Source organism: Capronia coronata (genome assembly GCF_000585585.1).
Source record: "Capronia coronata CBS 617.96 chromosome Unknown acBCG-supercont1.6, whole genome shotgun sequence".
In the NCBI taxonomy this organism is placed as follows: Eukaryota; Fungi; Ascomycota; class Eurotiomycetes; order Chaetothyriales; family Herpotrichiellaceae; genus Capronia; species Capronia coronata.
In genome coordinates, this window is record NW_006912898.1 from 96875 (window position 1) to 122656 (window position 25782).

Consider the following 25782-nt stretch of genomic DNA (forward strand, 5'->3'; position numbering starts at 1 on the left):
TTTCTGTGCTACTCAGTACTGTTTTGATTATGTGCAATTACTTCCGGTATTGCTATTCGAACTCGCCCCTTTCCTTCCGCAGCCTGTCCATCCTCAAGACCGAATGCAACAGAACGTTGGCACCGATGGCACAATCTTCCTTCTCGCACCACTCGCTTGGGTTGTGGCTGATTCCATCCTTACACGGAATGAATATCATGGCTGTAGGGCAATGCATGCTGGTACAGACACTATCATGGCCAGCACCACTGGTCATTCTCTGGAATTTCGTTGCCTCGCCCAGCAAATCCGTGGCAGATTGCTCCACGCATCGGATGGCTTCGGGGCTGAATTTGACGGCGTTGCTGGCAAAGTCTTCCTTCATGTCGATGGTGATCCTTGTGAGGTGGGTTCTTCCACCGGAGGTGTTTTCGGCGTTGGACTCTATCTGCCGACAAATGCCTTGGATCGTCTTTAGCATCTCATTTAGAGCCTTGTCTGAAGGATGCCGGATATCGAGACTCAACCGGACCTCGCCAGGCACAGTATTTACACTGCTGGGAGACACGGCGAGCATTCCGACAGAAGCAAGGCCGCCGAGCGACCGAGCCACCTCTCTCACCATAGTGATGAACGTTGCTGCCGAGTACAAAGCATCCGCGCGATTGGCAAAATCCGTCGTCCCAGCATGGGATTCTCGTCCTTTGATCGTCACCGTGAACCATTTGTAGGCCTGAACACCCTCCACCACACCGATTGCTTGTCGTGCGACCTCCAGCTTGGGCCCTTGTTCGAGGTGAAGCTCGAAATGCGCACCTATCCGAACACCGTTCTTGTGACTGGCCGGTATGCTGCCCAAGTACCCTATGCTTTCCAGCTCCTGTTTGACTGTAGTCACTTCCGAGACGGGATGGACGCTTTTCAAGTTCCATGCATCTTCCAAGGATACGCGACCAGCCCAGACTCCGCTGCCCATCATGCTGATGGGATATTTGGCCCCTTCTTCGTTCGTCCAATTGACCACGCCCACAGGGCCCTCAGTCTCGATCCAATTGTCGTTGAGAACTCTCAACATCTCGACCCCCGCGGCGACACCCAGCACTCCATCAAACCGGCCCCCGCTGGGCTGAGAGTCGAGGTGACTTCCCGCAAATGTGGCCGGAACACGACCGTTGTCGTCACTGTTTAGTCCTGGCCGAATGGCGAAGATGTTGCCGATTTGATCGACGTATGTCTTGCACCCTAGAGACTCGGTCGTCTGTACGAACCAGTCTCTGGCTTGTCTGTCCTCTTTGCCCAAAGTCAGTCGCGAGAGGCCGGCCGTTCTGATGTCCTCTTTGATCGAAGGGGAGCTTTTCGGCTCCGTCCATTTCGCCGTGGAATGGATCGTGTCCCAGAGTCTATCCGGGTCCACTTTTATGCTCTTGAGGCTGGTGTCCGCCAGCTCACTCGTGCGCAGTTGCAGACATGCTGACGAGGAAAACGTCCGTTTCCACAGAGCTATTGGCAAACGTGTTGCGGGTCTCGTCGCATGGCTCAAGCTCTGCAGGACTGACCACGGCGTCGCCCTCATAGTCAAACCCGCCTCGAACAAGGACATGGATAGATATGAGGGAAGTTCCGATGCTCGCGCTGGTTAAAACGACACTTGCCCGGCCATCTGTATGTCTCTTACCGCTCTCCGCAGACCTGATTGCGATGAGAGTACTGCTCACGCCACCTAATGGTGGAGATGTCGGGGCTGCCTGAGACTTCGTACTCGAGAGTTCAGAGTGCATGAGAACGTTCGGCACTTCGGCGGAGAAATGCGCAATTGTGTTTTCATGATCAACCGCACATACAAATGGAAGAATCTGACCAGCAGAGCTCGCAAAGGAGACCTAACATTGGCTAGTCCAGCTGAAAGGCCCAAGAGAAGTAGTCTACAGGAACATGAAGACAGGCGAACAGTTGCAGTATTTAGTAGTGACAGGCAATAGAACTATCATGATTTAGAAGGCCGAGTGCCAGCAGGCTTCAGACTCGGATTGCATGCTTCCTCACATATTGCTCACGTACTGTTTCATTCTGTACTTGCTTGGCCTGTCGCTATAGTTGGTTTCTCTTGTTGTTATGCTTTTGCTCCATCCATGAAAGCCGTAACCGCCACACTGGCCCTTCTCCGGTGGACGAAAGCTTTCACGTCGCGGGCTTGAGAGAAAGATGCGTTATAGCGTTGGCTACACCTCAAGCGTGCCCTCATATCTGAGACTCATGCCCAGGGTCTTGAGCATGGCGGCGATTGCTCGAACAGCTTCAACAAATAAGTCTCTTGATCTTCCAGTATGTGTGGATGTAGGATATCGATGATGGAGTGATCGCTCGAACTGGGCTAATGCGAGTTTCGGGGGGTTCGAAGAGGCCATACTCAAAATGACACATTGCTGACCCGGGAGAGAGTGACTATCTCAGATAAATCTCTTCCGCTAGGCTCCCGCTGAAAGGTTGGCCGTATAAAGACGACACTGCCGCGATGAACAGCCGTCCGCAATGTTGAAAGCCGCGTCGGTTAGTCTATCATGCCCTCGGGAAGCAACTGGGACTATCTGGTCTTCGTGAAACTGGATTAGGGTGCCACTCTATGCTGACCAGGGCCTCGATGGGAGCACCTTATTGTTTCGTCTCTCGCTCGACACTGTACACCTTGAGGAGCTTTGTCTGATCATCCGGAGGCGGCGTCAGTCCCAAGGCTCCTTCGATCTGATCAGAAAACATGAGCATTGCCGAGGCATTGACCATCAGTCCAATGCCGATGAGTGCTCGCGTCTTTGGGGCAAGCGCTTTGTAGGAACTGCCATGATGGTGAGTGAGATTTCTGAAAGTTGTGTATCAGAACCTGAGCCAGCTTACGACCAGAGCGACATCTCGCAAGTCCCCCCAAGGGAAGAGATACCGCTGTGCCAAGCGATACAAACCGGTCAAGACTGCTGTTGAGTTCGGCTCCTCGGCTCCTTACGAGACACCAGCCTCGATCGACTTGACGTGCAATAGCCTCGAACGATAGCTTCGTGAATTGATGCGATGGCTGAAAAGAGAGGCTCCCAGCAAGGCAGGTCTGGCGAGGAACGAGATGACCCGCTTTAAGGCGACCATGATTGGCCATTCAGCAACACCCACATACTGCGGAGCATACATAGAGAGTAGGCAGTGTTTTCGGCTTTCTCGACAGATGTCTCTTGAGTATCATCACGTCTGGAAGCTGACTTGGAATCCTTTGCAGGTTGTTATTACCCTTCAGACAAAACACTTGCAGACATCTGTTGGTCGTTGCAAACTCATAACCACAATAGAAGCAGCCAGAAAATCCATTGTTGTGGACGTTCTCTAACCACTCTAGGTAGATACCGAGGTACCTAGTATCAGTCCTACGGCACGTCATGGATTCTCAACCGCAAAATGGCGTGATCCATGAATGCGTATGGATCTCGTCTCTGACTGGTCAGTTTCCATCCTCTATTGGGGCTCCGTGGCCCCTGAATTCCTGTCAATAACGTGTAGCGGACAGCGATCCTGATATGCTCAGCCTTGTGAGAGAGATAACAGCCGCTTTTGGACATATCGCTGGTGGTGGCATTCAGAGTCCTTATCAATGGTGAAGTGAACGACGTGCAGAATAGGCGTACAAAGATGCCCCGCACTTGCCTTCAGCCAGTGGTATGGTCAGAACGTCCTCCACGTCGTGTTTCAGCGGAGAGCGCGGGTTGGGCAGTCATGAGGGCGGTGGAAGGGCCAACGTGTTGCGCTCTCTCTTTCCCACGCTCTCTCACGCCCTCAATCGTGTATATCGGACATTGAAGAGAACGCGGTCATTTCTTCAAGCGGTTCGAGTGTTCTTCTTTGCGGACCACACTCCACGTTGTCACATATAACCTTTGACTAACAGATGCTTCAAGATGCCTATTGTAGGGAACCTCGCTCCTTGTTGTTTGTTCGAGATTAACCGGTAAGATAGGCAAAGGCCTGTCCGTTCGATGATGGGACAGTTGAAACCCCTATTAACCGGGAATCGTGCATGATCGACTTGGTCTCCAGGTAAGAGATAGTGCTGAGAATAAAAGGCAACTATCTCACTTCAGCAAACAGCTTCATCACCAAGAGCGACAACTATGACCGCAATCACGGACCGATTCAGCGAAGAAACGGATGCGACCACCGCGTTGAGGTCAACGGATTCGTCTCTAACCCGCTGAACCTGACTATCGAACAACTGGTCAATGACTTTCCACAGCACTCCGTCACATGCACCCTGCAATGTGCTGGAAATCGTCGCCATACCATGCGCACCCGCATCAAGGAGGTCCTCGGCGTCGATTGGTTTGACGGAGCTGTGATGAATTGTACGTGGGAAGGCCCTCGAGTTCGAGACATCCTACTCGCGGCCGGAGTCGACGTGTATCAAGCCATGCATACCGATGTAACACCTCGGCATGTCCATTTTGCCAATTATGGTGGCAAGACCCAGCAAGATGAATGGTATGGAGGCAGCATTCCCTTCGACAGGGTCATGTGTCCCGACATGGATGTGATCCTGGCAGTCAAGGTAGGGATGAGAAATAGTCTGCGCAACCCCAACTCAGTTGTCGTGCCCGCTGACGCTCGGTGTTTATGGTGCAGATGAACGGTCTACCTTTGCCTGATCGTCACGGCTTCCCCGTCCGTGCTATTGTGCCCGGCGTACTTGGGGCGCGCTCTGTGAAATGGCTAGAGCGCATCACTGTCGCCGACAGGGAGTCACCCTGTTTCTATCAGCAGCGTGACTACAAAGTCTTACCACAAGATGCAGTTGATGCCGCAACCGCAGCCAAATATTGGGCCCAGTGTCCGGCAATGCTCGACATGCCCATCAACTCTTGTGTCGCCTGGCCGACTTCAGAGTCAACCATCACGTTGCCGGCCTCGGGTGAAATTGAGGTGTATGGCTACGCCGTTCCACACGGTCATCAAGGTCCCGTCGTCAGGGTACAAGTCTCTGGAGACGAGGGCCGGACTTGGACTGATGCGCATCTTGAGTACGGTGGCAAAGACGCAAGTAAATGGACCTGGGTGCTGTGGAACGCAAGGATCAAGATGGAGAGAGGTCAAGGCAAAAAGATATTTGCCAAAGCCAGTGATGCTGGCGGCAATCAGCAAGAACACGAAAGATCCCCCTGGAATTTGAGAGGAGTCGCTTATAATGGGTATGAAGCTGCCTTCAACCTGACGATTGACTAGAGACACCGATTGACGGTTGATCCGGTCAGTCTTGGACCACACGGCGTATGGATGTTCGTGCAGTTCTTCTTGAGGGGTTGGGATGTCGATATCACCATTGATTTCGCGGGACGGCCGTGTCGGATTGGGCATCAGGATCAACAGTTCCACGGAGCGAACAAGCTGTAGGCGTTTTCGGAAGGTGCATTGTTATGCCACATGTGCAGAATACAACTTGGGCCACCATCATTTTTCGTTGCGAATTGACCCACGTATATTAACACGGTGTATTGCTTCACCTGTTGAGTTTCCGAATAGGACATTGGCATCTCCGAGTAGAGTGCAGCTCGCCTCGTGAAGGATTTTGTGGTATGAAAGGAAGTCGGCTGCTAGCGAAGCAAGTTGCCGATTGGTAGTCACCCTAGCAGGCATTACCGCAGAACGGCGTGTGGCGGGCTCCTTAGGCTTCGTATGAGGCGCAGCAGGCTCTTGTAGCCTAATCATTCCACCCCCTGTGCCCTTGCCTGGGCTGTCAGACTGGGATCGCCCACGGAAGTCGGGAGTAGGCGTTGTAGCGCTCAAGAATCGGGGAGATGACCATCCCTGCACCCATCATTTGGTCTATTGGGGATCAGTCCTCTGCGGTAGGCTAGGATGGGAAGAACTGGAGACGGTTGGCTATAGGCTGCAATGGCGATGATATACTTCTTTGCCACAAAGCCGCATGGCATGACAGACATGACAGAGGGGAATGGCGTGACCCCCAGGTGTCAATCTGCGTCAACCTGTGCGAGGGGCACCGTAACAGAAGTGCATTTCGTGTTGTGGTACCGTTATCCATCAGTGTCTCTCTTTTCCCGAGCTTTTGACTGTGATGGGGCTACCGCTCGACCGTTCGGTCCCCGTAAGAGTGCCGACCACTGCAAGCAGCAGGGGTGGCTACATGACAGGTATTCGAGGGTTTGCTTCGACAAAATGTATACGTCGAAAGCGCACTTATCAATGGTGATGGTCACAGCTCCCTCCTGAGCTCTGGGCAAGTTCCACGTTTCCGGTTTGCCAGAGCGTCCGCCACGAGCTGGGTACTGGTGCTCCACAGGCGGTCGGGTTCTTCAAGGCTAAGGGGTCTGAAACAAGCCACTGGTCAGCGAGTAGAGAATAATGGGGATTTTGACATCTTCCTTTGTACGAGTTCCGTCCGCGGTTACCTGCACAAGAAGGAATATGTCAACGCTGCAGACAGCCAGAGCAACAATGTAAAAAGGGACGTCGCCTCAAGAGGTAGAATAGTGTGCCTGAGGAAAAGCCAGGTTGCTTCTCTTTGCTGGCTCGACCGAACGTGTAGTAGTACGGCATGGAGAACGAAAGCCACGGTACCCTCGTCCCGGCCGTCTCCAACCCCCCGAAAGTAGTGACGAAGACAGGCGGAAGGGTTGGTAAGGTAGTAGGTAGTGCCAGTGCAGTGTGTCCTGCAAGCTGCGTGTACGAGAGCCAAGTGACAGCAACACCCGCCACAGGATGTGCACCGATTTGCATGGCAGCTGAGATGCAACGATGGGCAGTAGCATAGCTATCAATGAGAACATGGGTAGGCAGGATGCTTAACAGATGAGCAGCAAATGATACAACATAGGTACTGATCTGACAGATCAGACAGATCAGACAGAGGCAGCCATAACCGCAGCTCCCGCCGAGGCGAAACGAGGCGAGGTGATAAGTGATGGCCTGCAAATGCCGGGGTACGTCTTCGGCGCAGTCAGTGCTCCAGCGCTGCGCTTTGGGGCCCTAAGAAGCCTAAGACCTAGGAAATAATTGAGTAAGCCAGAAAAAATCCGATTCCGCTTCAAGCAACTGGCAGGCCGGTCGGGCAGTTCGGTCGGCTCCAAATTTGCCTCGAACAACTTGAACTTGAATCCATCTTGCTTCCACTCCTCATCTCTCTTGTTCGCAGTCAATAGCACCTCCTATTGCATCCTGTGACCACTGCCTCTCTTTCATCTGTATCTTATATTTGCAGGGATTGATTGACCGAGAGAAAGCTGTCGTCGTGTCTTTGAGCTTTCTGCATCATCCCCCGATCTGCTGGAGTTGGTCGGGTTTCTGCTGTTTCTGACTCGACTTGGGAGCTCTTCTTGTTCCGGGCACGCTTCTCTGGTGAACTATTCTCACAATTGCGGGATGCCTCCGACCGTCTTTGCTGACCAGACTACAGCACATTCACTTTCCTGCTTTGATCCATATCCGGTCCACTGCCGTTCCCGTTCCCGTGCTCTTCACTGATCTATCCGGGCCGAAATACGCGGAATTCCAATCGATCCAACATGGCTGCCGCTACCTCCCCCATTCCCAAGCTCGACCGTTATGTGGTCATCCACGTGGCGACCACATGCGATGAACATGGTGTCTATGTGACGAAGGATTCTGCTGAAGTGATTGAACTGGGCTGGATTCTTCTTGATAGCAAGACGTGTGACGAGGTATGTGTCTGGGGATGATCTCAAAAGGGCGAATCCAGAAGAGGCCCGGCAAAGGAGTACAGACTATTGACACTTTGATTCAGCTCTATCGAGAAAGTGTGCTCGTCAAACCTGTGAACACCCCTATCACACCGCTTTGCAGTGAGTCCTGTGTCGGGATATCGGAGATTTGCATCGACTGATTTTGCAATCACAGCAAGCCTCACGACTTTGACCTGGGAGCATGTTCGCAACGCCGGCTCCTTCCGGGATGCCATCACACGATTCGACCATTTTGCTCAGGAGCACCTTATATCCAAGAACCTGGAATTCTCTTTTGTCACACTAGACGCCTGGGACTTGCGGGTCCAGTTGCCGCGAGAGGCTCGAGACAAAGCAGTCGTCCTACCGGCTTACCTGCAACACTCCCGAACCTTCGACTTGCGCTCAGAATACGCCCGGTGGCAACAGCACCATCCAGAGTCCCTGCCATTTGGGCCCAGCTCTTTAGCAAACATCTGTGCTGCTCTGGAGGTGGAGCCTGTGCAATCATCGGCCCCAATCAAGCATAACCTGCCCTTCCATCTGCAGGCCCTGGCGCCTGCCTCCCCTCGCCGCGCCATGGAAGAGGCGGTCACCCTTGCCAGGGTTCTGCGAGGGCTAATTCGGAAGTCTCAGCCCGCGCATGAACATCCAGAGGTTCTCACTCGCCCCATGGACGCGAGAGCCGATGTCAATGCCTTTTTGAAAGAACGTAGCAAGGTCCTCCACATGAACGGCCTGCCGCACGACACCACCCAGTCAGAACTCGAAAGCTGGTTTACTCAGTTTGGAGGCAGGCCAATCGCCTTCTGGACTTTTCGTACTCCTGATCAGCATAAGCCAACGGGTTCAGGTTTCGCCGTGTTCTCTTCCCATGAAGAGGTATGTCTCACTTTAGGCACTCTCCCTCCCGCCGCCTCCTTATTAGTATTGCCTTCCCTCGTTCTTACTTCACTGTCGAACATCTGCACCATCTCTCTAACATCTCTTCGTTCCAGGCCGCGGAAAGTCTCTGTATGAACGGACGCGCCCTCAATGAGAAGGCCATCGAGGTCTCGCCTTCATCAAGCCGAGTCCTTGATCGTGCCGCCGACATTCTCACTCCCTTCCCTCCAAGCAAGAATCGCCCGCGCCCAGGTGACTGGAACTGTCCTTCCTGTGGCTTTTCCAACTTCCAACGCCGTACCGCTTGCTTCAGGTGTTCCTTCCCAGCTGCGGGCTCCGGAGGCGGCGATCCTTTCGGCTACAATGCTTACGGTTATGGTCCCGGTCCCCATATGATGGGCCATCCTCCTCACATGGGACATCACGGGCATGGTATGGGCCATCACGGGCGAGGCGGAGCTGGCGTCGTCCCTTTCCGTGCTGGCGACTGGCGCTGCGGCGCAGAAGGATGCTCATACCACAATTTCGCCAAAAACGTCAACTGCCTGCGTTGCGGTGCTCCTCGTTCTGGCGCTGCCGTCGTGGTCGACTCGTCTTATCCGTCTCCGATGGGCCCTCCTTCTGAATTTGGTGGAATGGCCAACAACCCTGGCCCGGCTCCTTACGGTGCGGGTGCTCCTGCCTTTGGGTCTGCTGCTGCCTTCGCTCAACCTGCACCAAGTCAGTACGGAATGCCCACCGGATTGGGCGGTCCTGGAGCAGCGTTCCCCCAGATGGGCGGTATGACTCCCAGCTATGCGTCCAGCAATATGTCACATTCGTCTTTCGGACCTGCAGCTCAGGCTGCTTTCAGTGGCGCGGCTGACACCACTGCCCACGGCAACATGCCACAGAATGGCTTCTACGGCAATGAATCCAACAACGACCCATTCGCATTCCTCTCCGCCGGTCTCGGCAATCTTAGTGTAGGAGACGAAAACCAACCCCCTCGTCGCAATGGCGGCCCCCAGAGTGCCAAAAGTCCGGCTTAGATCGGACCCCGACCCCGACCATCGAGCGGTCCACTCAACATCCTTGGAGTTCCAGTTCCCGCCGCATTAACGACTTCGATGACATATTCATGTTGAGCAAATGTGTTTGCTTCTTCTACTTCTTCATTCCATGTACTTGACTCCCGCAGCTTATGCACATCTCTTTCCTGGTTTGTATCGCGGATAATGGCGGGTGGTGCTGGAGGTTGGCTGGCTGCTTGAAGTTCTTGCTCGACGGCGATGGGACGATCTTTGCATATGAGGGATGACCTAGACCCTTGGCTTTGCTCTCTATCGCGGCCCGTGGGCTTGAGAACTCGACATGGCGTCGTAGGTATTGAGAAATTCGGGGAGCAATGACGGGAAACAGGAGCATCAAGGTCTAGAAAAGTGACTGGTACTGTAAGGTTCTGGGAAGATTGTGCGTTTGAGCGGTTGCCGGCATGGCGAAGAAGCGTGACAATACTGGACTGTGGAGCGATTACGCAAAATGTCCACTTGTGGGAAAGAGAACACTGGGAAACCGAATGCCTTCTCGCTTCCCAGTACTCACGGCCGCCCAAGGACGAGATGTCGGAGGCCGTCTACGGCACTTGAACATGACGACGGACTTATATTCAACGGTTGGAGCGTGGAACAAGCGACAATGACGAGGAGATGGCGAATGCAAACAGAAGGGAAATCTCAAAAGTGGCTACTATTCTACTTTAGCGGTCGAGACCGTATCAAGAAATATCATTTCTATTTTCTCATGTCATCTTTCTGGCAAGTAGGCTTTGACACTTTCTTCCAGGCAACGCACTGATCGAGTCGAAAGGAATTCAATCGGACAGGAATGAATAAGAGGGTATTGCTTTGGGTACCTGCAGAGGTATAGTGTGGGAGACGATCTACTTAACTATTTAGGGGAGCGATATAAAGAACAAATCGTGACGCTTGGCCTCCACGTCTTTCTTCACGTCCTCGCTCTTGTTACATCCGTTAGAGGGGCTGGGATATCCTGTAGCATCAGCGATCTAAAAGCTTGTTGAACGGGCTCAGACCAGATGCTTCGGCCCGCGCATCAGTCCCGTCCAAAGCCTGGGTTCCGTGGAAAGAGGATGGCGTCCTCAATCCTCCTCTCAGGACATTCGCTAGGTTTGGTCTAAAAGATAGAAAACCGTCGGACGACCTCGATCGGGCGGTCAATCAGAGCGAGAACAAGACCAGATGTGGCACATGGTCGCCAGCTGGGGGCTAGTACAGACTTCTGGTAACGTACGCCGGCAGCCTTGATTGACACGGCGAACCCCTCAGCCCAGGGGCGGCCATCAGACGTGCCACAGGCCCGCTTCCAATTGTGTCCACCTGCAACTTTGCGTTCCTTTCCTCCATCACACGCGACTACATGGCGATGCCTTCGGCCATGCGTCCATAAACCTTCGAGCATAATGCCGCTACTGCAGGCATGATCGGTTTCTCGCCTACACGTGCGGTTGAGCCTGAAGCTGGGCAGCGTGGTTGACGACACTCTGGAGCACGTCGCGGTCGGCAGGGTCCAACGTCGAGGTCAGATTCAGGTACAGCTGAGGCTGCTCGGCCTGGAGTTTGCCCAGGGACTCTCTGAACGTGGCGTACGGGTCGAACCTGTCGAGCGGGCTTTCAAGAAGACTGTCTTCATCGAGGATACTATCTTCGTCGTCGTCATCGGCTAGGGCGCCGAACTTCTTGGCCTCCTCGCTAAGGAAGTCCAGATAGGCCTGGGACTCGTCCTTGATGTCGCCCTTGGTGTCGGGCAGAGAAGCCGCGTTGACATTGCCCCATTCTTGGCCTCCTGCGGCCTCGCCCGCCGGCTCGTCGGCCCAGTCGTCGGCTTCGTCATCGGAAGCATACTCGGAGAGAGTGTCCGAGACGCCGTCTGAAGCTCTGACTGCTTCTTCACGCTGCTTCATGGCCGCGGGGAGGGTGCGGAACAAATACGTGGCGCCAGAGAGCAGGCGTGGCCATCCAGTCTGGACGGACTGCGGCACTTGCTCGGCCCTGATGGTGAGCAGGGCCGAGATCGCGGCGATGCAGAGTTTCTTGTCGTGCACGCGGCGGAACGAATCGATACTGCCGAACCAGATCGAAAAGAACTTGTTTGTCCAACCGTGCGCCTCGAGCACCCGCATTGCTAGGTTGGGGTTGTAGTAGATCGCGTTGATCACCATTTCCACCAGGTGGATCTTATAGCTCTTCATGATTGTCTTCTGCTGCGGTCCTATCAGGACTTCCATGGGAAGGGTCACAAATGTTGGAATGTAGCTATCCATCGGTCCACCTCTGAGGTTGAGCATCAGCGCCTCGGCAAGCTTGCATCCACAAATGCGATCGACACCGCCGACCTTAGGGTCCGTGAAAATATCGCGGACCATGCCTGCAATAGCTGCAAGGTAAGGAGGATGGTTGATTAGCCTTTGCTGCCCGTAGGCAACAAAGTTGTCCAGCGCGGGAAGCATGTCTTCCAAGTACAATTCTGCGCCATCCTTGAACGTCTTGTGCATCAGCTCAAATGCCTGCCACATCGTGTCCGAGATGGATTTGGAAGCAAAGGTACATGAGTCGATGATCTCGAAGACTTCGTTGTACAGATCGTACAGTTTGTTCTCCAAAGTGATGGTGATGACTGGCATGAGGATGTTTTCTAGAAGGAGAAGCACGTCTGGCGTCGCTTCGAGCGTGAGGATCAAGGTGCCAATAGTCTGCAAGACACCCAGAGCCGCGATGGCCTTGTCATCAAGATAGTCCCCATATCCGGGCCCATCGCCACTTTCAGCTGCCTTGGCCTCATTCCGCTCCAGGATTTCTTTGATGATCCGAAGATAAGTGTCCCTCAAGTTTTCACTCAAGGCCACCGCAAAAGGTGTGAGCTGTTCGGCGAAGACTTCGACGAAATCCTCCATCACGTTGGACAGGGCATCGACATCCACTTCGTTCATCAACTTCAGGAGTTGGTGCATGATCTGAGGGATGTTGGCCTGCATCGCTAAGCGAACGGCATCATGCCTAATCAGCGGCTGCAAAGCCAACGCAGCCATGACCCTGACTGGCAGCTCCGGGTCAGCCATTGATTCGAGAATGTTTCGGTAGATGATCATGAGGTTGTTCTCGTCTTTGAAGTCGAGTTGTTCGAACTTTTCCATAGTCTCACAAGCCCTGGCTCGGAGGAAACCATGCGGAGACCGGAATTCGGGCAATACATGTCGTACGAAAAAGTACTCGACCTGGTCGGCGATTGGACTCTTTTTGCCCAAGATGACCGACGCGAGCGACCCAATCATCCGCAGGGCGCCCTCTTTCTCTCGAGGGTTCTTCTGGTCGTCGGGCGCGGCTTCGTAACGTGTGACCACTTCATTGACATAGGAAAGGATCACATATGTCTGTTGTTTACGATTCTTGGTCAGTGCAATCAAGAAATTGGTGGCGGCCATGTCTGGCGCAGACACCTCCTCATAAAGATTGAGTTTCCGGTGCAGGTAATCCGGAGGGTTCTCAGTGAACAGTTCCATGTCTTCGTCCGATTGACAGAGGACAGGAAAGACCAAATGCTTGATCAGACTGTCCATGTGTGGCTTCAATTTGTCCCACATTGCTTTCGGTTTGACACACTCTTCCAAGAAAATCAGTGTATAAGATAGGGACGCCTTGCTTAACCAGTGGTTTCCGCCGACCCATTTCTCGATTTCACCCAAATAACCTTTGAGAATCTCAGGTGCGAAATTCGTAATGAAATTCCGGGCGAAATCCCCGTACTCTCTGTCCTGGCTGGTGGAGATCCCTGAGGGGTTCCCGTATCTGACGTACAGCCTGTTCAGGTTGGCATACGACCACTTCCTTGCCTTCCACCAGTGGTTCCGCTCCCGATCTTCAGGATCCTCCGGCATTGCATACTCAGGAGGCTCCGTAGAGATGATGGTTAAAAACAACGTGCACCAGTCCACTGTTGCCTGGTGAGTCTGAAGAGGCTGTGGGAGACCATAGTATACGGCGTGCTTGTAGCACTTGACGCATATTCGCAGCATCTCACCCGCCTCCGGGCTGGTCTCACGGACCAGCTTGTTTCCGATATTCAACAACACGGGAAAAGCCACGTTGACCACCTTGTCCAGGTTTGCCCTCTCTTCGCCCGCACGGAAACGGTAAGTGCGACAAATGGCCAATAAACATTGCAGGCCTGCATATACTGAATTGGCATCTTGAGTATTCATCAACTGGAGGGTGATGTCCATCAACTCGGGCCATTTCGCAGGGAAGTCATACTGCAAGATGGTCTGCAGGATCGGGATCAACTGAGCCCGAATCAGAGGAGGAGATGTGGATAGGATGGGGAGAAGGCGGTCTCTGAAGGGCTTCCGTTCGGGTTCGGAGACGGGTTGATGAGGAGTGTTCTCGATCGGCCATCCTCGCGATATTCGATTTTTGAGATAGACGGCGGCCGAGAGCCGGATGCCAGGATCTTGCTCCGTCTGGAGGATGTCTAGCAGTGCTCCAATGAAGCCAGGATGCTGTTCGGCCGCCTTGAGGGCAGTCTCAGCCTGGGAGCGGAGGGCGGCCTCGGGGGACAAAGTGGACTGGATGGTGGTGCGCAAATCCATGTTGTCTATGTCGACTTCTGCCCTCGGAAGGGCCAATGCGTGGACACCTCAAAACAGCGTAGGAAATACAGGGAGCCGATAGTGAGTAAATGTCGGTTGGCTCTCCAGGGAGAAGTGAAGTGGCATCACCTTAGTACTACTCTTTCAAATTTACCTGAGGACCTTGAGCGCACCAGGCTCAACTTGAAGTTGATCCAAAACACGCAGGTTCAAGTTCCAGTTTACCGCGAATAATAAATGCCAAGAGGAGGTAAATTCGAAGCCACCTCGCTCTCCTTTGGGAAGAGGTTGACGCCGCCCTAGTCTCATCCATTTTACCCGCCTCATCCAAGACTGGTACCTTATTTAGTATTGACTGACCAACACGAGTATCCCGGGCAGCTATGACCTTCCCAATCGCCTTGGAAATGGTCGATTGTATGTGCTGTCTACGCCTGATGACACTTTTGAATGGGAACCCCGCAATGAATTTCCTCACACGACCGATTCTCGAACTCGCAACGGGTGAGCCTGCGAATTGAACACCCATTTGTTCCTCCCGTCCGCCTGCATATGCCACTCGCCCTCCTCCACGTGGATCAAATACGCGTATTTGATCGTCTCGGCCATGAAGAAGCCATACATCATATCCAACCTGCCTCCTGGTCCATCGTTTTCGGGCATGACATTGACGTCTGCGACTTGGCTGAATCCACCACTGGACACCCGCGTCGCTCGAATCATGGCCTGGAAGATCTCCCATGACATGTCCTGATACTTGCGATTCCCAGTGGCGCGGTATGCATAGTACAAGCTCTCCAGCACTTCAGGACGAAGCATATTCTTGGGCTCAACCACACAGTAGCCGGCTGTGGCGTAGAAATCGGTCTGATTGGCACATTCAGGCGGCAGCTGGCAGGCATGGGGGTTGGCTTTAAGTTTGGCCTTTGACGGGTGTTTGTTGCACCAGGCTGGCAGCCAGGCATACCGGTCCGGGCCAAGTCCGGTGGCTGTGGAGCGGTAGAGCTCGACTTGACTTTCGACCAGGGTCAGGCCAAAATCCACGTATCGCGGTTTGTGCAGGACCGTCCCTCCCAGGATGAAGTTTCCCGCGGCGAAGAAAGCCGAGTGGTCTGACGAGTAGAGCACGTCAGTGCAATTGATGGATGCCAAAAATGTAAGGTCTGGTCGACTTGATGGGTGCGAGGCCAGGCGTTTCATCGTCGCGTCGACGGCACGGGTCCAGCGATGGCGGTAGAAGGAGTACTCTGTCGGTGAGTAGATGTACATTTTCATCAGATATTCGTAAAAGGATCCGGCACCGCCCACATAGACCCCCTCGTAACTGACATAGTTTCCCGACTTGAGAGAGAGGACGTTGCCTGGGAAATCGGGGAAGGCCTTTTCACATTGCCCACCCTTCTTACTGTTCCAAAGACGACCCATGGCGCGCCCGACGAGATCGGCATAGGATTGGTGCTGGCTCAAGGTGGTGAGATGGGTCCATTCCAGGGCGATGGTGCCTATAGAGGTGATGCCGGTGGTGGCAACACGGCGATGTTTCGGCCTGGGTTTGAGCAGGAGGTTGTTCTGCGGAAGGTGAGAAGGCGTGTCGAAGGCAAACGAAAGGCTGTCTGCCAGAGTCTGGGCCTGGGTCAGAAGTGCCGCGACCGCCGACTTGTTGGAAGCCAGATGGGACAAGGGACCGGTCAGCAGTTCGTGCGCCGAGAGCAGTCCGCCCATATATGTCTTGCTGGCTTGGGAGAGCGAGATCTTGAGTTCAGTTGCCGGGAAGTCAATGGAACTAATGTGCTGGAGAATGGTGTCCACGACATCAGGGAGTTCCATCAGGAGCGCCGTGCTCAGCGAAGCTACGGCCGTTGCTCCCCATGCACACCTGTGCCTTTCGTTCAGCCGGGTTCACGACATACATACTTACATCAGCTTGGCGATATATTTACCTCGTGTCTACCCAGGACCTGGACAACGGAAGAAGCTCGTTATGTGGGAACGCGTGCTTCATATATCCCATCCACGCGTGCCGAAATGCCTCCTTGACGGCCTGCGCTCTTTGCGGATTCCCTGATCGCCCGTCATGCGCTCCAGCCGTGTGTGGAGAGCGGGATGAGGATGGGGCTCGGATCCCGCCGTGGAAACTCAAAAGATAGACGAACGCGGCTCCTAGGAGCAATACGAGATAGCGGACGCGAAGGCAGATCATTGCCGGGTTAAGATGACGGATGGACGAATACCTGGATGTGCTGGTTTGTCGCTCCCTCCCATTGTTGACAATTGTCCGGTCTCTCACCTAGGGAAATCGAGCTACATATCAGCCTACATGCTCCGAGCGACGCACCCAAGGATCACGAGAGCTCAGATGAAATCCTCCTTCGGTTTCCTGTCATTGTGGTCGCCATTCGAGTCCGTTGCCTGTCAGATGCCTGCTATCTAGCCGAAAGCGAACAAGAAGCGGAATTTCCCATCTCGTTTGGAGATATAATTCAGCCTCATTATCTAACGACTCGCCAAATATCTCGGCTGATTGGCCAGATGTTAGCCTTAAGGCTCAAGTTTGACGTCTAGACCAATCCCTCCGGCGTGCACAGTCGTTCTGAAATGCCTTGAAGTCAGAAGACATCGCAGACCCAGCGAACGGTAGCGAGAATGTCCTTAAAGGACGTGGAATTCTGCTCTGGACTCGCTACACTCTCTTCTTCCTACGAGACTATGGACTTTCGTTCTTTCACCTTGGGCTTTGTCGACGGCTTAACAGACAGCAACGAGCCTTCGGAAAAGGACGGATGCTACACGGTCGAGCCCCGTGTCAACACACATGGAGTCCTAGTCCTATTGGAGTCTTAAGCCTCCACGCCCCCGTCCAATTGCTTCAAGGTTGCCAGATGCACGACATACCCCGAACAGGAACGTAGACCCGCAGATATCTTCTCGTCTGGAACGCGCCATACATCGAAATGTCTCAGCAATGTGCTCAAGAACAACTCGCACGTGGATTCGGATCGAAGTTGCTGAGCAACGAGGAGAACTGTGGTCTTCCCGCTTGAGGACCCCAGACGACAGATATCGACACAAGTCTGAACGAGTGGCGATATGAGAAACTCGTTATAGACACAATCACATAGAAGTAAAAGGTCAATTGACTCTTCCGGGGCTATGGCGGCCCTCAAGACTCCCACATCGTCGGTTTCCCAATCAAGAGGTATCAGTTTGAGGTTCCCTTCGGGCCTACGCCGCTGCTGGTGACCTCTCTTTTTCGATCCCTTCAAGTTCGCGTCCGAGTCCGGGCTTGGTAAGTGGTTGGAGATGTTCTCTTTCAAGAACTTCATCACGTAGTCCTGGTCTGTAAGAACATAACACCGCACGACGCGAGACAACACCAAGCCCATCAAGCCTGCCAGTCCACATCCTAACTCGACAACAGTGGCATTTGTGCCTAGGACGCCAACATCGCAAAGGAGCGGAGGCAATGATGCTAGCCAGGTGGCCAATAGGGGCGTGATTTTCCACAAGACTGCGCCAGTGGTGCCTCCGCCTCTGTTGGAATTCAATAAGCCAGGGGATTGCCGCAGTACATAGTCATGCCCTGCGACCTCGATTTCAAGAGTTTCGGCTCTGGAATCGATGAAGCCGAGATTGTTGCTTGGGATGTCTTGACTGAACAAGAGAAAGGTTTCTACGTGGCTAGTCAGGGCGGAGGCCTTGAATAGGAGTCAGCCTTGGTGATGGGGGATGTAGCGATACCTTCATCAGCGTCCTGGAGAGGAGCACCCAAGAGGGTATGAAGCTTGCGTGATGCCATTGCAGCTTGTTATCTCCGGGGGCACCGCATATGAAAACGACAGTCTGAGCAGCTGCGCCGAACGCAAGTTGATGCTGACTTCAAGCCGTCAGCGTGTTCTCTCACCCGCCCAAACAGGGGGAGAGTCAGCTGGACATTGTTCGAGTCTTGGACATGGTGGCGGCAGCTGCAGGAATAGCGAAGGTTGAGTAATCGGCATAAGCATGGAGAAGCGCAGACAGAGTTGATATTGGTTGACGGTGCCTAGAACAGGTGCCTAAGGTGGCTAGATAGGTATGTAGGTGTATATGCCTCAGTCAAATGTCCGGAGGCTGGGTTTCTAGAATGTAAAACAGACATCGCAGGTGGTGGACATACTGCGATATACTGTTCGGCAAGCCCGGCGCAGGCAACACCAGACCTGGAGATCATACCACAGATACTAGGTACGCACCTAGTACCTCACTACCTGCGCCGTAGCATCTTATTAAGTAATCACCATAATACGTAGTGCTAGGGATCCCAACCAACGGTGTCTCCCTAGACTAACTCGCGCCTAGCACCCCAACTGATCCCCGTAGTGAGCGACTAGCCCACTGATGCCGTCTTCTCATTGGGTCATGGGGTCTTAGGCCGTTAGCAACCCCGACAGGAAGAACCTGGCGCACTGGCATTTCGCCCAACCAACTCCAACTTGAAACTGCCCTTTGTCGCCTGGGGCCAAAGTCTTTAGCCACCGTGACGTACTCTGTACTCTGCCCTGGTACTTCCCAAAAGATCGCCCCAACCCCAGAAAGCTGCGAGAAGAAATCATCTTTAGCTTGGTCACTGGCACTGCAGGCAACTTGAACGCGCTCTTCTAAGCACTCCTACTCTTCTCTACCTGGGTTCTTGTTATTCACGCTCTCGTCAGACGCAAAGCCCTGCGCCATCAATATTTTGCCCTTGTCATCGCCGCGCAGACAACATAGACATTGGTCTTGTTGCTGCCAACCTACAAGTCACTCGCCAACTTGCCCAGCGAGAGCCCCCTCACCAAAGGCCGACCAACCTCTCATTGTCACAATTCCCCCTAACCCACGTTCTCTCTAACCCAAATCGCATCCCTTCATTCTCCTACACGTCTTCAACATGTCACTCAGTAATGACAACCGTCCGAGGATGGACGGGTGGGTGCAAGCTCAGATGGTCAAGAAGCCACCCTTCTCTGTCGAAGTACCTGGCTATCAGAAGAAAGAGGGCGAAACAATCCCAAGGCGGCATCCTTTGGCCAAGGACAAGCTGATCACACTCCCGTCAGACGATGTGAAGACAGTCTACGACAACCTCAAACGTGCTTCGGCCAAATTTGGAAATGCCAAAGCCGTGGGCACGAGGAAGATTATCAAGACTCACGTCGAGAACAAAAAGGTGAAGAAGATCGTGGACGGCCAGGAGGTGGAGGTGGACAAGCAGTGGACGTACTATGAACTCAGTGGCTACAGCTATATGTCCTTCATCGAATACGACAAGCTCGCCCATGACCTTGGTTCTGGCCTGCGCCACTTGGGAATCACAAAAGAAAAGAAGATGCACCTCTACGGTGCCACCAGGTACGTAGGACCCCGGTATAAAAGCTTTCCTCTCTAACTTGTGCAGCGCCCATTGGCTCGCCATGTCCCATGCCGCAGCCTCTCAGTCTATCCCCATCGTCACGGCCTACGATTCCCTAGGTGAGGACGGGTTGAGACATTCACTCGTGCAGACAAACTCGGCGGCCATCTTTCTCGACCCGAATCTGATTCCAGTCGTGATCAAGGTGCTCAAGGATGCCACACATGTCAAGTCAATCATCTACAATACGGATCCTGAGGTGAAACCAGGGGACCTGGAGAAGCTGAAATCCACTTTCCCGGATATGAAAGTCCTCAGCCTCGATGAACTGCGCAAATCAGGCGCCGAGAATCCGGTCGAGCCTGTGCCACCCGGCGCCGAAGACCTGGCCTGCATCATGTATACCTCTGGCTCCACAGGTCCTCCGAAGGGTGTGACCATCAAACACAAAGCGGTGGTGGCTGCTATGGCAGGTGTGCAAACAATAGTCGCGCCCTACATCTCGCCTGCGGATGCGCTTTTGACTTACCTACCTCAGTCGCACATCTTTGAGTACATGTTCGAAAATCTTTGCATGTTCTGGGGTGGTACTATGGGTTATGGCAACCCCAAGACGTTGTCTGACGCATCTGTACGCAACTGCAAAGGCGATATCCGTGAATTCCGACCCACCATCTTGATCGGCGTCCCTGCGGTTTGGGAGAGCGTGAAGAAAGGCATCCTTGCAAAGATCAACAGCGGCTCATTCATTGTTAAGAATATGTTTTGGGGTGCCATGTCTCTGAAGCAAATGCTCCTCGGGTCGAAAATACCGGGCGCTGGCTTGCTTGATGCCATCGTTTTCAAGAAATTGAAAGACGCCACCGGCGGCCGTCTCCGCATTGCTTTCAACGGTGGAGGCCCGATTTCCCAAGACACCATCAAGTTTATCAGCTACGCGATCACTCCCATGATCTCGGGTTACGGGCTCACCGAGACTACCGCTATGGGTGCTATTCAGGATCCTCTGGCATGGGACCCTCATGCCTTGGGTGATATTCCCGGCTGTATCGAGATCAAGTTGGTTGATTTCCCTGACGCTGGCTACTACTCAACCAACAAGCCCCCTCAGGGCGAAATCTGGATCCGAGGCCCTTCTGTCACAGAAGGATACTGGCAGAATGAGCAGGAAACAAGGGAGGCGATCACGGACGACGGATGGTTCAAAACAGGCGATATCGGAGAATTCAATGCCAATGGTCACTTGCGAATCATTGATCGAAAGAAGAATTTGGTCAAGACGTTGAATGGCGAGTACATTGCGTTGGAGAAGCTGGAGTCCGCATACCGTACATCTCCCATAGTAGGGAACATTTGCGTCTTTGCGGCCGAGGACAAGGCCAGACCTATTGCGATCATTGTACCTGTCGAAGCCCAATTGAAGAAGATTGCGGCTGCGAACGGCATCAAAGGGGATCACCTGGAAGAAATCGTCCACGACAAGAAACTCAATTCCATCGTCCTGAAAGAGATCCAGAAGGCCGGGCGGGAGGTTGGCCTTGCAGGCATCGAAATCATTGACGGCGTGGTCCTGGTGGATGAGGAATGGACTCCACAGAATGTAAGATTTTGCACGCTCCTGTTCTGACAATACTGACTGTGGTAGGGTTTCATCTCACCTGCACAAAAGCTGCAAAGGAAGAAAATCCAAGGGCGATACGAAAAGGAAATTCACAAGGCATACGGCAACTGAAATATTGGGAGCTTGTAGCACGGCACTCTTCACGCGTTCCAGCTTTCGGCATTGCTGCGACAGGCTACGGCTCATAAGCTTGCTACGAGAGGGCAGCTTGCCATTTCCACGGGTGTGCTGGGTGTCCGGAGTCAGTCTTTGGCGATGCATCCCTCAAAATGTAGTATAATGATTTGCTTTGCCACTCTATGGTCATGTCCGATGTCTCCCTCTCATCTGAGACTTTCTTATTCTTCGTGGTGCGTTTCTATTGCTCTGACATGACACAGCAACCTCTCCATCGATCTGCTGGCAACAGCCCCCTCCATCACTCCTTCACGGCTGGATGGTATATCCTTCGACCAGGTCAAGGACTGTTTGTTGCTCCACGACGCCAGACAGGATCCGCCTTGACCAGCCTTTACATTGGTTGCTGCTGTATCAATCATCACTTCCCACCGCCTGTTATTTTGACACCGTTGATTGTCCAGCCCCCATTTTCCATGGCGATTTTCGGGCACATGCCGCTTTGACACTCGACGGCACAGCAGATACCAGGGTCTTTCAGACATTCGTTGCAGGTTGCACTTCCGCCATCATCGTATACTCCGTCGACACTGGCAGTGACAATTCCATCAGCTCCGCTGCTTTCAGCGGGCTCCTCGGCCGCGACACTGAGCGAACTGGAGCTGGGTTAGATCCAATCCTCTCATCACAGAGATTTCCGTGCTCGCACCTGTCGCCTTTCCTGACAAACCTGAGGGCGGATGCGCCATTGATGACTACGCCAATGGCAAGAAGGATTGTGATCTTCATGGCTGAGGATGGCTGGCGTTGAGTATGGCGTCCGTGAAGCTGTGTACTGACATACAGCAGTTCCGGCAAAGATTTCTAGCTGGGAAGCATGGCTGACAGGTAATTTCTATTCCAAGGAGACTGAGTCGGTGGTGTCTCACCTCACATTCTTGCCAATGCGCATTCCTGAATGATGAAGCGCGGTATGCAGCGCGTAACAGGCCATGCTCGGTCCGAGACGCGACTCAAATACTCCTTATATCACGCCTCTGTCTGACTATGGGAACGAGTACCTTTCTCAGAGCATAACAGTGTCGGTGACTTCAGGCCTTTTCGACGGCAAAGATGTGGTTTGCATATACAACATCACTGCTGGTCCTCATCCAACTCGGGCTCTTTACAGCATGCTCATCGGCTCAGTCCACGTACTGGCTCGCAAACAAGCCCAACGTCGGAAAAGTCGTGTTCCAAGATCCTAGCTATCCAGTCTTTCGAAACGTGAAAGACTATGGCGCAACAGGTGAGCCGTTCATGTCCCAGACACTGTCCACATTTTTAACATTGCCTCAGGCGGAGGTGTGCTCGACGACAGTGATGCCATCAACCGCGCCATTGCGACCCCTGGCAACCGATGTGGCGGTGGAAACTCAACCTACGGCTCATTCTGCCAATCTTCAACAGTGACACCGGCATTGGTCTATTTTCCCCCCGGAACGTACCTCGTCTCCAAACCGCTTGTCATGTACTATTTCACGCAGATGGTGGGAGACGCAGTCAACCCACCAACCATCAAGGTCCAGTCGAACTTTACCAACATTGTTGGTCTCGCTGTCATGGACGCGGATATATACATTCCAAGTGGTAGCGGCGCAGAATGGTATGCCAACCAGAACAATTTCTACCGTCAAATCCGAAATTTCATCATCGACATGACAACGGCGCCTCTGGAGACAGCCGGAATCCACTGGCAGGTGGCTCAAGCAACCAGCTTGCAGAATATTGTGATAAACATGGTAGCCAAAGATGTAGTCAACAACCAACAACAAGGCATCTACATGGAAAATGGCTCAGGCGGGTTCTTCTCTGATATGGTCATCACCGGTGGTGCTATAGGGATGTACCTGGGCAATCAACAGTTCACGACGCGCAAAATACAGCTGGATGGTTGCTTGACCGCCATCAAGATGAATTTTGACTGGCTCTGGACATTCACACAGATCACGATCACGAATTCCGACGTCGGAATTGACATGACAAACGGAGGCTTTTCGAACCAGGCTATAGGTTCATTGGTGTTGCTGGACAGCACCATCTCAGCCACTCAGGGCATCCTCACTCCCTATACTCCTGGGTATAGCTCGCCCCAAGCCGCGGGAACCTTGATACTGGAGAATGTCGACTTCACCGGTAGTCCTGCGGCAATCTCGGCGGCGGGTGGAACGCAAGCAAGAACCGTTCTCGCTGGCGGACAGTTCATCCCGTTGTTTGCTCAAGGTAATGCTTGGACTACAGCTGGGCAGACACTGAACGGACAGAGCTTCAATGGGACGACATGTACCTATCAGAACTCCAGCCAAACCGCATACTCGGCTCAGGAGACCACCATCCAGCGACAACTGGCCCCGATCCCTCGACCATCCAATCTCGTGGATAGCAATGGCCAGTATGTCTATCGCGTCAAACCTCAGTATGAGACTCTGCCATGGAGTCAGTTTTTGAGCGCGAAAGCACACGGGCTGCTTGGAGATGGCACCACAGGTAAGAAGAAGCGGAACCGACTGTATCTTCATACTAATGCATTGTTGCAGACGATACTGTGGCCATGCAAGCTCTGTTTAATGTGGCGGCCAATACAGGCCAGGTGGTCTATTTCGACCGAGGAGCGTACATTGTCAGCAGCACTGTGACTGTGCCTCCCAATGTGAAGATCACCGGAGAGCTGCTCAGCATTGTCATGGCCACGGGATCTTTCTTTGGTTCCGAGCTCAACCCCAAACCCATGTGGAAGATAGGGAATCCAGGCGATGTGGGCACGGTGGAAATCTCCGACCTGATGTTCGAAACGAAGGGACCCTGTCCTGGTGCCATCATCATCGAGTGGAATATCAAAGCGGCAGGGCCAGCTCTTGCCGGCATGTGGGACGCGCATTGGCGTATAGGCGGATCAGCTGGCACTCAATTGCAACAGGACACGTGCATCAAGACCCCCGGCACTCCCATCGCACCGGGGAACTCGAAGTTGACCAATTGCATCGGGGCGTTTTTGCTGTTACATGTGACTTCGCAAGCTGACGGCTACTTCGAAAACACCTGGGGCTGGGTGGCTGATCACGAATTGGACATGGGGACGCGCGACCAGATCTACATCTTTAACAAAGCGTAAGCCGCACTGATATCCCTAGCTATAACTCACGTCAACTGGGGGACTCGTATGCTGACATGGGAGCTCCAGGGGATTCCTGATCGAAAGCCAGAACGGTCCAGTGTGGATGTATGGCACCGCGGCCGAACACTCTGTCTTTTACGACTATCAATTCGTCAACGCGAAGAACGTCTTCATGGGCCATATCCAGCACGAGACAGCGTATTATCAGGGCAACCCGGACGCGCGGTTGCCCTTCACGGCCCAGCCATCGTGGCATGACCCGACGTTTGAGGACTGCGTCCAGCTAAACTGCGCGAGGACATGGGGACTTCGGTTTGTCAACAGCTCGTCCATTTTCATGTATGGAGGCGGCCTGTACAACTTCTTCGAGAACTGGAACACCCAAGCATGTCTGGGCACGGAAAGTTGCCAGGAACGGATGGTGGACATACGGAACTCGACGGACATATATCTGTGGGCGCTGAGCACGAAAGGCTCACAGTTCATGATCAGCTACGAAGGCACCGATGTAGTGCCCTACTCGGTCAATAGGGCAAACTTTTGCGATACCATTGCCCTGTTTGAATTGGCGGCCGATCAATGAAGGAGCGAGTCGCCTGAGGTGTGATGATCCGACGGGATGGACGAGAAGGAGATAAGCAGAGGTGGTTTGGGTACTAGGTCATGTCAAGATAGATAGTCTTTTCTTTATGGGAAGGAGATTGGAATGGACTTCTGTTGTAGAAATTCCCCCCTGACTGGGTTCAGCCTTGCGAGGAACACGTGAGCTGTGTTCTGTGCACCGAATAGTTCCGCCCACGACAACATAAGGGCCTATCCACCGTTTCTCTAGAGTATTAAACGAACTTGATCATATTCAATATCTGAATGATGGCACAATTCGAGCGAAGGGAGAGGAAGTGGTGGTGAGCTTTGATAGTATGGCTGGACGATTCGGGGGTTGATTCTCGTCACGTACGAGGCTTGTGATTTCTGTTGATATATTTATTCCTGGATGGTAGCAGGATTCAATTCATCGTTCTCATCACAACTTCTACAGTCCTGCTTGTGTCTACAGCTTCATCCCGATCTCTAAAAGAGACCTGCGCCTGTATTCTAATGGAGTCAACATGTCAACTTGGAGCTGAAGGGGTCAAAACAGGTAGGAGAAAAGACACGCCCACAGCATTCCATTCCTACTACTTCGGTCTGTGCATATCACAACGCGACGAGACGAACGAGTCTGGGCGAAATGCTGCAGTTTTATCATCCTCTCACCCTCTACGAGGCCGGGCTTGAGCTATTGTT

At 53.2% G+C, this 25782-nt stretch overlaps 10 protein-coding genes across 10 annotated transcripts; 4 read left to right on the forward strand and 6 right to left on the reverse strand.

Moving 5' to 3' along the window:
* Window positions 1-52: 52 nt before the first annotated feature.
* Window positions 53-1579, reverse strand: A1O1_06706 (uncharacterized protein; the record flags this gene model as incomplete). The annotated part of the gene is made up of 1 exon (XM_007727584.1): window positions 53-1579. One exon carries the CDS (start codon window positions 1577-1579, stop codon window positions 53-55), a length of 1527 nt encoding a protein of 508 aa, XP_007725774.1.
* Window positions 1580-2628: 1049 nt separating this feature from the next.
* On the reverse strand, window positions 2629-3111 carry A1O1_06707 (uncharacterized protein; the record flags this gene model as incomplete). Its single annotated transcript, XM_007727585.1, has 2 exons — window positions 2629-2809; window positions 2975-3111. The coding sequence occupies 2 exons, from the start codon at window positions 3109-3111 to the stop codon at window positions 2629-2631; spliced, it is 318 nt and encodes a 105-aa protein (XP_007725775.1).
* An 800-nt stretch (window positions 3112-3911) lies between these two features.
* On the forward strand, window positions 3912-5229 carry A1O1_06708 (sulfite oxidase; the record flags this gene model as incomplete). The annotated part of the gene is made up of 4 exons (XM_007727586.1): window positions 3912-3920; window positions 3971-4050; window positions 4102-4558; window positions 4633-5229. The coding sequence occupies 4 exons, from the start codon at window positions 3912-3914 to the stop codon at window positions 5227-5229; spliced, it is 1143 nt and encodes a 380-aa protein (XP_007725776.1).
* Window positions 5230-7529: 2300 nt separating this feature from the next.
* Window positions 7530-9622, forward strand: A1O1_06709 (uncharacterized protein; the record flags this gene model as incomplete). The annotated part of the gene is made up of 4 exons (XM_007727587.1): window positions 7530-7685; window positions 7769-7826; window positions 7882-8588; window positions 8705-9622. The coding sequence occupies 4 exons, from the start codon at window positions 7530-7532 to the stop codon at window positions 9620-9622; spliced, it is 1839 nt and encodes a 612-aa protein (XP_007725777.1).
* A 1463-nt stretch (window positions 9623-11085) lies between these two features.
* A1O1_06710 (uncharacterized protein) lies at window positions 11086-14235 on the reverse strand (the record flags this gene model as incomplete). Its single annotated transcript, XM_007727588.1, has 1 exon — window positions 11086-14235. The coding sequence occupies one exon, from the start codon at window positions 14233-14235 to the stop codon at window positions 11086-11088; it is 3150 nt and encodes a 1049-aa protein (XP_007725778.1).
* A 474-nt stretch (window positions 14236-14709) lies between these two features.
* Window positions 14710-16062, reverse strand: A1O1_06711 (uncharacterized protein; the record flags this gene model as incomplete). Its single annotated transcript, XM_007727589.1, has 1 exon — window positions 14710-16062. One exon carries the CDS (start codon window positions 16060-16062, stop codon window positions 14710-14712), a length of 1353 nt encoding a protein of 450 aa, XP_007725779.1.
* A 1010-nt stretch (window positions 16063-17072) lies between these two features.
* Window positions 17073-18031, reverse strand: A1O1_06712 (uncharacterized protein; the record flags this gene model as incomplete). Its single annotated transcript, XM_007727590.1, has 2 exons — window positions 17073-17905; window positions 17974-18031. 2 exons carry the CDS (start codon window positions 18029-18031, stop codon window positions 17073-17075), a joined length of 891 nt encoding a protein of 296 aa, XP_007725780.1.
* A 1110-nt stretch (window positions 18032-19141) lies between these two features.
* Window positions 19142-21335, forward strand: A1O1_06713 (long-chain acyl-CoA synthetase; the record flags this gene model as incomplete). Its single annotated transcript, XM_007727591.1, has 3 exons — window positions 19142-19602; window positions 19649-21203; window positions 21249-21335. 3 exons carry the CDS (start codon window positions 19142-19144, stop codon window positions 21333-21335), a joined length of 2103 nt encoding a protein of 700 aa, XP_007725781.1.
* Window positions 21336-21762: 427 nt separating this feature from the next.
* A1O1_06714 (uncharacterized protein) lies at window positions 21763-22005 on the reverse strand (the record flags this gene model as incomplete). The annotated part of the gene is made up of 1 exon (XM_007727592.1): window positions 21763-22005. A coding segment is annotated over one exon (243 nt), but the record flags the coding sequence as incomplete, so codon positions are not given.
* A 449-nt stretch (window positions 22006-22454) lies between these two features.
* A1O1_06715 (uncharacterized protein) lies at window positions 22455-25078 on the forward strand (the record flags this gene model as incomplete). Its single annotated transcript, XM_007727593.1, has 4 exons — window positions 22455-22629; window positions 22680-23867; window positions 23918-24488; window positions 24562-25078. 4 exons carry the CDS (start codon window positions 22455-22457, stop codon window positions 25076-25078), a joined length of 2451 nt encoding a protein of 816 aa, XP_007725783.1.
* Between the last annotated feature and the right edge of the window lie 704 nt (window positions 25079-25782).